The sequence below is a fragment of the Leptodactylus fuscus genome, chromosome 9, assembly GCF_031893055.1.
Source record: "Leptodactylus fuscus isolate aLepFus1 chromosome 9, aLepFus1.hap2, whole genome shotgun sequence".
Taxonomy (NCBI): Eukaryota; Metazoa; Chordata; class Amphibia; order Anura; family Leptodactylidae; genus Leptodactylus; species Leptodactylus fuscus.
Window position 1 is genome coordinate 54,082,771 of NC_134273.1, and position 12,540 is coordinate 54,095,310.

Below are 12,540 nucleotides of genomic sequence, written 5' to 3' on the forward strand. Positions count from 1 at the left end.
CCTCCTGCCGTGGCCCTGAATATTATCTAAAGACCTAGGGATAGCATTCTTATAAAGAAAGTAGATTTGGGGCTGGATATTTTGATAGCCTTGAGAACACTGATGTAAAGTTGGTTACTTTATGTATACAGTATGCTGGGAAACCATAGTACTTCAGAAAACCGGCATCTCTAGGCCATATACTCCGGTTAGACGCTAACTGAAATGGAAAGTAGTTTATTATTAGTAACCTTTCTCTAGTTACAGATCAATATTTCACTGCAAAGTGCACCAATAACAAAGTAATATCACAAGCCAAAAACAAATAGCACTATCCAACATGTACCTGTACATGGAACTTAATGTGAGCTGGTGCTCAGTCAACTTAGACTGGTCAACCCTTCAAGACGTCTGCTCTTCTACCTATTTTAGGCAGGGCACACTCTTTCCAGAACACATATAGAACTTTATTTACAGCTCAGGTTACTAAAGAAATGATTTTATTCTCCATAAGCTGTAGCCCTCTGTGGTTGCTCTTCAGCCACCCGTATGGCAACAGTGAAGACGGCTTCAAAATATAGCCTCAAAAAATTTGGCCCTCAAACGACCCACCGCGAATAAAACCAATTCTAGATCATATAAAATATTGGATGTTGTCTTTCCAGCTGCCTGCAAATAACTCTTCTGGATTTTGAAGGTATGGGTGCAATCCATACCTGTGGGGTTTTTGATGAATAAGTATTTGGGGACTCTTGGTTAATGTTATTTTCAGAAGTCCTACTGCTTATGAGTGTACCACGTATTGCTTCTTCTACTACATGACATTGTATGCCAAGTGATTTATTTGACTTGGAGATATTGGCCATTACTTTCTTGTTTTTAGTGCCAGTCACTGGATCCGTCTGTGTGGACTTATGGACTTGGCCTGGGAAATAATCAGTCATGGTACCAATGGATCGAGTGTGACTGGTGCGGACACCCTTTCGCATCAATCCTCTCCTACGATGCTCTTTAGAAGACTGATGTATCGGTAATTCAATAACAGTCACCGCAGTTTCTTCTAAGCTTTGTTCAGAATCAACATCGATCACATCAGAGGGAGAAGCAATGGGCACAGATATCGTACTGGAACATAACAGGGTTGGCGATCGAGCATATAAATGATCAAAGTTGTCAATGCCTGCAAAGCTGCACATTGGTCTGTCATCTTTCTTGACATTTTTAGATTTGGAGGTTTTACCGACACAGGACTCTGATGGAAATATCGTAGGCAGAGCATCTTTTTTTAAACATCGAGTTGTTCCTCGGACCTCATAACAGTCAAAATTAAAGTGCTTAGAGCAGATACGAAAGGCCCCTTTTGCACTAAGAAAAATTTTTTGACACATGGCGTCGAGGTCTCCAAAGTCCTGAGGTGTCTCCAGCAGCCATCTTCTGATTATACTTATATCCCTAGGAAAGGAATGCAGTACTAAGTCAGGATCTTTAATCTTCCATGAGCTGTTACATCCGTTTACGATGCACGACGGCATACTGCAGATGGAGAAAAGGACAGTTTTATTATTCTCATTTACATTAATATTAAAAGGGAACAGCAACACAGACCTCTAGATTGTGGAATACAGCAGAGGTTTCAATAGACAATACAATAATACCTATCCTGGTTTTAATATTCCTTTTAGAATGATAATGATTTGCTCCTTGTTAATGTACTTGTCCTAAATTTCATACTAAGGAGCAACATGTGTGATCTACGTATAACATTTATACGGAGAAAAGCCATAGGGCTCCATTCATCTTTTTAGCTACTGTGCAGCTGGATACATTGTACACTTTTATTTGTGGTGTAGAATATTGTAGTATTCTATATAATACACAGTAATAAAGTATATAGTGATATACCGTACCTTTCTACTGTTCCCAGCATACATGTCAAACACGTATTGTAAACAGGGCTGGACTGGCATCCCCTATATCTGCTGCTTTCCCTCTAACATGGCACAGAACCAATTGTTACCGTATTTTTCGGACTATAAGACGCACTTTTTTCCCCCAAAATTTTGGGGGAAAAGAAGGGTGCGTCTTATAGTCTGAAGGTGGCGCCTGGCATCCGCTGTAATAGAGAGGCGGAAGCCGGCAAGTGATAGACGCCATTACAGGTGCCGGGGCCTGAGACATCGCTGCGCTCCTCTGGCATGCATGAAGCCAGCAGCGGCAGGGGCTCCTCCGTGCCCCCGCCGCTGGCTTCATGCATGGCAGAGGATCGTAGCGATGTCTCAGGCCCCGGCGTCTATCCCTCCCCGGCATCCGCCTCTCTAGTACAGCGGATGCCGGGTCAGTATCCGTGGCCCCTTCTCCCCTGGGGCCGGTCCCCACCGGCCCCGTACCTGTAAAGTTGCAGGCCGGCTCCTGCGCGGCGATATCGCAGGAGCCGACCTGTTCGGGTGACAGCCGGGAGCCTAATGAGGCTCCCCGGCCTGTCACGGCTATATTAGTATTGCGGCTGGTCTCTATGACCAGCCGTAATACTAATAGACAGAATGTTCTAAATCACCTCCTGTTTTTTTTTCAATACAAGGGATCTAAGCAATAGATATCCCCCAAAATGGTATAACTAAAAATTACAGCTGGCCCCGCAAAAAAAACGCTCTATGCATCCCCGTACAGCTGCAGGGTCACCTGTCAATGTGGCCTTGCAGCTGTTGCAAAACTACAACTCCCATATATTAAATATTTTACCAGTTTTTGCTTCAAAATTTTTTTTCCCTATTTTCCTCCTCTAAAACCTAGGTGCGTCTTATAGTTCAGTGCGTCTTATAGTCCGAAAAATACGGTATATAGTGGTATATAGTGGCACAAATTGTGATGGTGGAAGACTCCGCAGCATTTTTTACTCAGGTAACCAATACCTGAAATCTGCTCTGGTTGTGGGCTGGTGGTTATTTCAGTGCAGGTGCATGGCCTTGCCCGAGGATGTGTCTTATGAACAAGGTGGATCCTCTGGCATCACAAGGACCAAAGAAGCATATGTCGGCCTTGATAAAACCCCTTATCGTACTGTATGGCATGTTACACTGATTTCACGAGTAGACAGATAAGTAAATGAGTCCACGAGTGCTACAAAGGTACTTGGCGTTGAAAAAATGCTCCAAAAACCAATTAAAAGGGTTGTCCAGTTCACGCAAATAATTAGGTTATATATTGCAAAATGAAAAGTTATGCAATTTTCCAATATACTTTGTGCATTAATTCTTCGTGGTTTTCTAGATCTCTGCTTGTTGTCATTCTTTGTTTGCTTCCAGTGGATATAAATCAGTTCAGGGTCATGTGATTGACAGATATCTGATCACACACCATGGCACCCAAACGCATAGATCAGTTGTTCCAGCAGCCTCCATCCACCGGAAGTTGGTGCAGTGGACATTGAGAGCATGCAGGCTGTTTCTATGCAAGTAATATGCATGGCGGTGGTGCTGGGGAATTGAAGGTCCACTGCTATTACTTGGATAGGAGCAGCCTACACGCGCTCCCCATCCACATCTGGCACCTGGAGGCGGTCATAACAGCTGACCTATGTGGGGTCTGGATGTCAGACCACCTCGGATCTCATACTAATGACGTATCCTGAAGATAGGTCTTCAATATAAAAACTTCATTTTAGGCCACGTTACAGAAACGCAGCTTCTTTTGTTGCAGATTTCGCTGCGTTTTTTTTTAGCCAAACCTGGGAGTAGAGTAATATATAGGAAGTCTGTACACTTCTACCCTTTGCTTAGGCTCAAAAAAACGCAGCAAAATCTACAACAAAAAAGCTGTTTTTCTGCAACATGTGGCCTCAGCCTGGCTGGAAAACCCTTTTAGGCCGGGGCCCCGTGGGACAGAAACAACGCATTTTACAGTAAGGGCAAAGTAGATGGGATTCTAGTGAATCCAATGCCCACATTGCGGTAAAAATTGTGGTGCGGACACGCTGCAGTTTCCAAAATTGGCACAGTTCTGGAAATCGCATCATGTCAATTACACCTACGGAAACACCAGCGGTTTTCCCATAGGTATAACTGTAACAGAAAGTCCGTGGAGGAAAACTCTGCAAACTTTCTGTCTAAAGCGCTGCGGGAAAAACCGCCCCATGGGGGCCTTTGCCTTAATATGTACAGATAAGATGTTTGTGGAAATGGGCCTCTAGACTTCATAGGTTCATATTTCTCCATTCAGAAAGACAAAAACAGTTAGTACGTCATGGAATGCTAAGGAGCAATACTATCATGGCCGTGGCACCACAGACAGCAGGTGTATAACTCCGATCATAGGTGCTAACCAGGGGGGCAGGGCTGATGGTCCAATAACAGCACGCGATCTGATCAATGATTTTTGGCCCACCTTTTTCACTCACGTTAAATTCTGCCTTTAGCAATCTATCACTCAGGACTCTCAGCTTATGCATAGGCTGTTGTACATTGCAATACTCATGCATTGCAGTGTAGAATTCTGAACAAGCATCAGATGATTGCTGGTTCAAGCCCCACAATGGGTTTAAAAAAAATAAGACAAAAATATATGAATAAATAAAAAGACAAAAAATATCATTTTGCCACATACAAATGCTTTATTATGTAAAAAAACAAAAAAAAAACAACCAAGAGCACACATGGACAAAATTGTTGGTCCCCCTCATTTAATGAAAGAAAAACCCACAGTGGTCACATAAAGAACTTGAATCTGACAAAAGTAATAATAAATAAAAATTCTATGCAAATGAAAGTCAGACATTGCTTTTTGCCTCAATACAATTTTTTAAATAATAAAATTCATGAAACAGGCCTGGACAGAAATGATGGTTCCTGTAACTTAATATTTTGTTGCACCACTTTTGGAGGCAATCGCTGCAATCACACGATTCCTGTAACTGTCAATGGCACTTCTGCACCTCTCAACAGGTATTTTGTCCCCCTCCTTATGAGCAAACTGCTCCAGTTGTCTCGGGTTTGAAGGGGGCCTTTTCCAGACGGCATGTTTTAGCTGCTTCCATAGATGCTCAATAGGATTTAGGTCAGGGCTTATAGAAGACCACTTCCTCTTAGCCATTCTTGGGTGTTTTTAACTGTGTATTTTGGGTCATTATCCTGTTGCAAGACCCATGACCTGCGACTGAGACCAAACTTTCTGAAACTGGGTAGGATTTAGCTGTCCGCTTGAAAAATTGGACATCTTTGTGAACGGACACTTAAGGACATACACGGACTGTAAAGAACGCACATGATGTGTCATTTAAATCAATGCAAAATGTACGAACACAGCTAGCAAGATTTTGCGCAGACATTTGCATCGGAGACCGACGCTAGTGTGAACGCCCCCTAAGCTCCTGAGACAACTCTTTCCTTTGCTTCTTCTGGTCGATGTGGAGTGTGGTACTCACCATGTCACCAAAGAGCACAGTGACTATCTGTAGCCCTATATACAGGTCATTGACTGATGACAAGATTGTAGACACCTGTGATGCTAGAGAACACACCTTGTGTAACATATCCCTTTGGTCATTTTATTTTCAGGGGAACCATTATTTCTGTCCAGGCCTGTTTCATGAGTTTTTTTTGTTTTGTTTTTTTTTTAATTCGGTTGAAGCGAAAAGCAATGTCTGACTTTCATTTTGTTCATTTTCATAGAATTTTTATTAATTACTTTTTTCAGATTCAAGTTATTTCTGTGACCATTGTGGGTTTTTCTTTCATTAAACGAGGGGTACCAACAAATTGTCCATGTGTGTATATATAAATGAGTTTCTGTCTGTCTGTTCTTTATGTGCGACCAAAGAACTGGTCCGATCTTCACCAAATTTGGCACATAGAAACATCAGGTGTCTGAGAAGGTTTTTGACCGGGTCTTAACTCTGTCAGATGTACCGTTCCTGAGATACAGTATTGCCAAAAAAATGACCTGCATTAGCCAATATAAACCTGTGCGTCTTTCACTCATATTCCAACTGCCATATACACGGTCACTCCACATGCACACAGTTTTACTCCAGGTGAATACAACACTGAGATACATGCAGAGGATTAGATAAACAGCTCAGCACACAGTATCACACATCAGAGGAATAGAAACACGGCTCAGCACATAGTATCACACATCACTGCTGTAGGTCAGCATTAAAGGAGCAGGGCGCTGTTGATGACACTGTTACACAAATTCACATTCACACAGCTTTACTCCAGGTATTTATAACATCCGATCGCAGGTTTTTCACTGATATCTAAACTGAGATACACATGATCACATGACGCTTCTGGACACACACAAACGACATACAGAATAGACCAGTGCAAAACTGGCAATTCTTATGGGGCCACAACACAAACAAAAAATGAAATATACCTGTGTGAAGCCGGGTTCTCCTGCTAGAATATCATAAATATACACATTATTTCGAGTTCTTCTATATATTGTACATATACACAGTTTTACACCTCTATATGCTGTAAATATACACTTTTGTACACATCTATATACTGTACACACACTGCTATATACCTCTATATATTGTATATACACACAGTGCTGTGTGCCTCTATATACTGTACATATACACACACTGCTGTATACTTCTCTATACTGTACACCACTACATACTGCTGTACACCTCTAAAAACTGTACATATACACCCACTGCAGTACACCTCTATATACTGTACATATACACCCACTGCTCTATACCGCTACATCCTGTACATATACACACACTGGTGTACACCTCTTTATACTGTACATATACACACACTGGTGTACACCTCTATATACTGTACATATACACACACTGCTGTATACCGCTACATCCTGTACATATACAAACACTGGTGTACACCTCTATATACTGTACATATACATTCACTCATGTACACCTCTATATACTGTATATATACACACACTGCTGTATACCGCTACATCCTGTACATATACAAACACTGGTGTACACCTCTATATACTGTACATATACACACACTGGTGTACACCTCTATATACTGTACATATACACCCACTGCTGTATACCGCTACATCCTGTACATATACACACACTGGTATACACCTCCTATATACTGTACATATACACACACTGGTGTACACCTCTATATACTGTACATATACACACACTGCTATATACTGCTACATCCTGTACATATACACCCACTGGTGTACACCTCTATATACTGTACATATACACCCACTGCTGTATACCGCTACATCCTGTACATATACAAACACTAGTGTACACCTCTATATACTGTACATATACACCCACTGCTGTATACCGCTACATCCTGTACATATACAAACACTGGTGTACACCTCTATATACTGTACATATACACACACTGGTGTACACCTCTATATACTGTACATATACACACACTGGTGTACACCTCCTATATACTGTACATCTACAAACACTGGTGTACACCTCTATATACTGTACATATACACCCACTGCTATATACCGCTACATCCTGTACATATACACCCACTGGTGTACACCTCTATATACTGTACATATACACGCACTGTTGTATACCGCTACATCCTGTACATATACACACACTGGTATACACCACTATATACTGTACAAATACACACACTGATGTACACCTCTATATACTGTACATATACACCCACTGCTCTATACCGCTACAACCTGTACATATACACACACACTGGTGTACACCTCTATATACTGTACATATACACACACTGGTGTACACCTCTATATACTGTACATATACACACACTAATGTACACCTCTATATACTGTACATATACACCCACTGCTGTATACCGCTACAATCTGTACATATACACACACTGGTATACACTACTATATACTGTACATATACACACACTGGTGTACACCTCTATATACTGTACATATACACCCACTGCTGTATACCGCTACATCCTGTACATATACACACACTGGTGTACACCTCCTATATACTGTACATATACACACCTCTATATACTGTACATATACAAACACTGGTGTACACCTCCTATATACTGTACATATACACACACTGGTGTACACCTCCTATATACTGTACATATACACACACTGGTGTACACCTCCTATATACTGTACATATACACACACTGGTATACACCTCTATATACTGTACATATACACACACTGGTGTACACCTCTATATACTGTACATATACACCCACTGCTGTATACCGCTACATCCTGTACATATACACACACTGGTGTACACCTCCTATATACTGTACATATACACACCTCTATATACTGTACATATACAAACACTGGTGTACACCTCCTATATACTGTACATATACACACACTGGTGTACACCTCCTATATACTGTACATATACACACACTGGTGTACACCTCCTATATACTGTACATATACACACACTGGTATACACCTCTATATACTGTACATATACACACACTGGTATACACCTCTATATACTGTACATATACACACACTGGTGTACACCTCCTATATACTGTACATATACACACCTCTATATACTGTACATAGACACACACTGGTGTACACCTCTATATACTGTACATAGACACACACTGGTGTACACCTCTATATACTGTACATATACACACACTGATGTACACCTCTATATACTGTACATATACACACACTGGTGTACACCTCCTATATACTGTACATATACACACACTGGTGTACACCTCCTATATACTGTACATATACACACACTGGTGTACACCTCCTATATACTGTACATATACACACACTGGTATACACCTCTATATACTGTACATATACACACACTGGTATACACCTCTATATACTGTACATATACACACACTGGTGTACACCTCCTATATACTGTACATATACACACCTCTATATACTGTACATAGACACACACTGGTGTACACCTCTATATACTGTACATAGACACACACTGGTGTACACCTCTATATACTGTACATATACACACACTGATGTACACCTCTATATACTGTACATATACACACACTGGTGTACACCTCCTATATACTGTACATATACACACACTGGTGTACACCTCCTATATACTGTACATATACACACACTGGTATACACCTCTATATACTGTACTATACACACACTGGTGTACACCTCCTATATACTGTACATTATACACACCTCTATATACTGTACATATACACACATGCACTCACCTCCCGGTGACATATCAGCAGTTCCCCCCTATGTAATGCCTGTCTTTTGTGCCGTCCTCGTCTCTCATTGCACATCCAGTCCTTCCCTTTCCGTCTCACATTTTGGCATCTTCTCCCCTCCTCCTCCTCCTCAGTCTCTCCTCCCCTCACTCTGTGCAGTATCTTCCCGAGCTCCATTGCGGATGCTGCTTTGTCCACGCCATATTGTAGAAGCCGAGCGCTAGTAAGCAGCTCCCCGCAGCATCATCCTCCTCGTCAGCCCCGGCACTGAGCACACACCGGCCGCAGAGAGCACTGTGAGTATGATTGTCCTTCATCGTGTGCCTCCATATTGTGGCCATCCTCCATAGTGAACAGCACTAGGAGGTCGTAGTATTCTGTGCGGGGGATGCCATTGTCTGAGGAGAGGGAGATCACTGGCCAGATGTGCAGCTCCATGTACAGGGCTGATGTTACACCAATGAGGCCAGTGCTAGCTCTTATGTGTACAGCATGCGATGCTACTGAGCAGCTGATGCTTCGTTACAGTGTGTTGTCTCCTAGCTGGAATCGGTAAATCTACATCCTATCACTTACTGCACCATTTTCTATGGCACGTACTGTAGGGGGTGTGACTAACAGAATGATATGGTGACTTGTAGAGATGTCAGCTTGTAAGATGCAGCACAATGGCTGCTGCCATCTTAGGGGACAGTGTGCCATGTGTACACCTTGTTATACTGCAGGAGCTGTCAGGGCTGTCATGGCTGTGTAGTCTGTCATCCATCAGTCTGTCCAGCCCATGGTCACTAGTGACAGTGGAACTACAAGTACCTGCATTCCCTGACATGCTACCAGTTACATTGCATCAGCTGGAGGCCGCTGCAGTGGATTCATGATGAATGTTAGGGCCATGGAATCCTAAGGAATGGGCCCCATGGTTGTGCAGGCCCTGGCACCGTGTCTTAATGATGAATCTATGTTAATTACATGGTATGGTAGTTCTGTGTGTTCTCCCAACCTATTTTATGTTCACAGTGATTTTACTGTATGGGAGGTCATCTTCGGGTCAGCGGTGCCCTGGCATGAGCAGGTTCTAGAAGTTTCTTGAAGTTTGCCCAGGAGCATCAGCTGATTGGACAGATGGAAGCTGTGGCAGAGGTTTTGATCAGCTGTGTCTCTAAGGCATGAGCAGGTTATGAGGGTTCTGCCTGGCAGCGGATACACCAGCTGATCGGCCCATTGGTTTCAGTGGCGGGAAACTGGAGCTTTATAAGGAGCAGTTGGTGAGGGCTCTGTGGCAGCTTACCCAGGATCCAGATGGAGCAGCCCCCTGCCATGGAAGATCTTCTCTGGCAGCTGATTGCTAAAGCTGAAACTGCTGGGGGGGTGAACAGTGGCTAAGGCAGTGCCTGCAGCTGGAGGATGAAGCCGGCGTGTCTGTCCCTGCTTTGGAAGCCTCTGAAGTGGAGTTCCAAGGCAGGAGGAAGAGGTGGGACCAGTGCCAGCTGATGGACTGTCGGCTAAGCGAATACCTACACACCTCCTCCTCCTAGTCACAAGAGGAGGGGGGAGCTGCAGCGTGTCACAGCTCAGTGAGGGAAGGAAAGCTGCAAAACTCCTCAGGGAATAAAACAGACCAACGCTGCTGGTTTGTATGGAGAAGGAGATGCCTGGGAGTAGTCTGATGTTAGCTCCAGGACCAGGGGTCTGTGGCTGCTGGTGGTTCTTTTCTGAAGGGCTATAAACAGCCAGCAGGTTCTAGCGCTGGAACATGATCGTGCCAGGAGGAGCAGCAGGAGGGTGAGAACACCAATGTATTGTCTGTCTTATTGAATAAATTGGTTCACTCTGCTGCTCCTCCTTCCTCATCCATAGCCAGGGCTTGGGTTAAACCTCCCGGTAGTATTCCTAGTGTTAGTTTACCTACTACTGTTTCTAAAAATGTTGTACCAGTGTTAGATAAAGGTGTAGGGGTTAATGAAATGTGTGTCAAGGAAGCTATTAGCTGTGAGTTGTCCCCTCTAGGTTTTCATTTAAGTCAGAGTATTAAGGAAAAAATATGTAGAAATGAATTTGTGGACATATTGTCATTGTTACCATCTTCAAGGGAATAGGTCTGCAGTGACAAAAAGGAAGACAAACCAGAGGATGAGAGACAGCGGATGGTACCCAGATCTTTTAACCACTTCCCGACTGCCCATAGACTATAAACGTCCGGGAAGTGGTTGCCTAGTTCTTACAGGACGTACGGGTACATCCAATCAGAACACAGCAGCTGCACGGAGATCGAGCAGCTACTGAAGCTGGGAGTCGGCTGTAACTTCAGCCGGATCTCCCAGAGAGAAGACAGGGAAGGTTTGTTCCCTTCCCAGCCATCTCGATCGCTGTGTATACAGCGCTCAATGAGCACTGTATACACAGCTATGGGTGCTGCCATGATGGGGCCGCTCTCTGACCCGGCGGTCACATGACCCGCCGGGCTCAGTGTCTTACAAGAGCTGCTGGGTCCTACAGGACTCAGATCAGCTCTGTAACTCTAAGGGCTCGTTCACATCTGCGCCGGGTCTCCGTTCTGCAGGTTTCCGTTTCCTGCACAAAACAGAAACAGGACTCTTTCATACCCATTCATTTGAATGGGTTTGAAAGATGTGCGGCGGTGAGCATTTTATGCTCTTTGCCATGAAAGCGGGTTTTTTTAAGTCGGACATGCAGTACTCTGTGTCCAATTTAAAAAAAAAACGGTTTTGCGTCGGAGAGCATAAAACGCTCACAGCCGGACCCGCTCTGACAGCAATGTTCCCTCTAAGACCTGGTAGCTGCTGAGCAGAACAGCTAGTGAGCTAGGCAAGGCTCCGTCAATGATGGGCAACCTGATGGCCAAAGAGTACCAACAGTAGTAAACAAGAAAATGCTAATTTAGTGTATAGATAGTATAATGATCCTTCCTTAGTCACCCCCTTCCCCACACACAGATTGGTGCTGAGGAAAGTGACGGGCCGACCCTGCACTCAGGAGGACAGACAGCAATATGGCGGGTGCCATATTAAACAACTGTTAGTTGCTTCCTATCCTCCTGAGTGCATAGCTCACAACTTTTGAAAAGCGGAAAGAGGGATAAAATGTGCGGCGCGTGGCGGCAAATTTAGCTCTGCCTACTTTTGTTGACTCCGCCCATTCTCATTCATTTTTCACGTGCTCCTGCAGTCACCTGTAAATTATATGTCCCCCCTTCTATCTCTCCCCCAGTTTCATATACACCCTTCATCTGCCCCCAGTTTCATATACGCCCTTCATCTGCTCCCAGATTCATGTCCCCCCCATCTCTGCCCCCAGATTCATGTCCCCCCCCCACCT

The 12,540-nt window shown here is 43.6% G+C and overlaps 2 protein-coding genes across 2 annotated transcripts in view; one reads left to right on the forward strand and one right to left on the reverse strand.

Moving 5' to 3' along the window:
• Positions 1-10,511, reverse strand: LOC142218177 (uncharacterized). Its single transcript, XM_075286714.1, has 2 exons — positions 10,493-10,511; positions 1-1,512 (listed from the first exon to the last, which is right to left on the reverse strand). Exon 2 carries the CDS (start codon positions 1,509-1,511, stop codon positions 609-611), a length of 903 nt encoding a protein of 300 aa, XP_075142815.1. The 5' UTR covers position 1,512; positions 10,493-10,511; the 3' UTR covers positions 1-608.
• The window catches only part of RNF2 (ring finger protein 2), a 26,116-nt gene continuing 22,791 nt past the window's right edge, over positions 9,216-12,540 (forward strand). Inside the window, exon 1 of the mRNA XM_075286712.1 lies at positions 9,216-9,500. The gene's annotated coding sequence lies outside the window, so the exon portion shown is untranslated. The remainder of the gene's footprint in view (positions 9,501-12,540) is intronic.

Bases quoted from the DNA above. Each gene is read 5' to 3' on its own strand.
- LOC142218177 (XM_075286714.1), bottom strand. From the start codon at position 1,511: ATGCCGTCGTGCATCGTAAACGGATGTAACAGCTCATGGAAGATTAAA.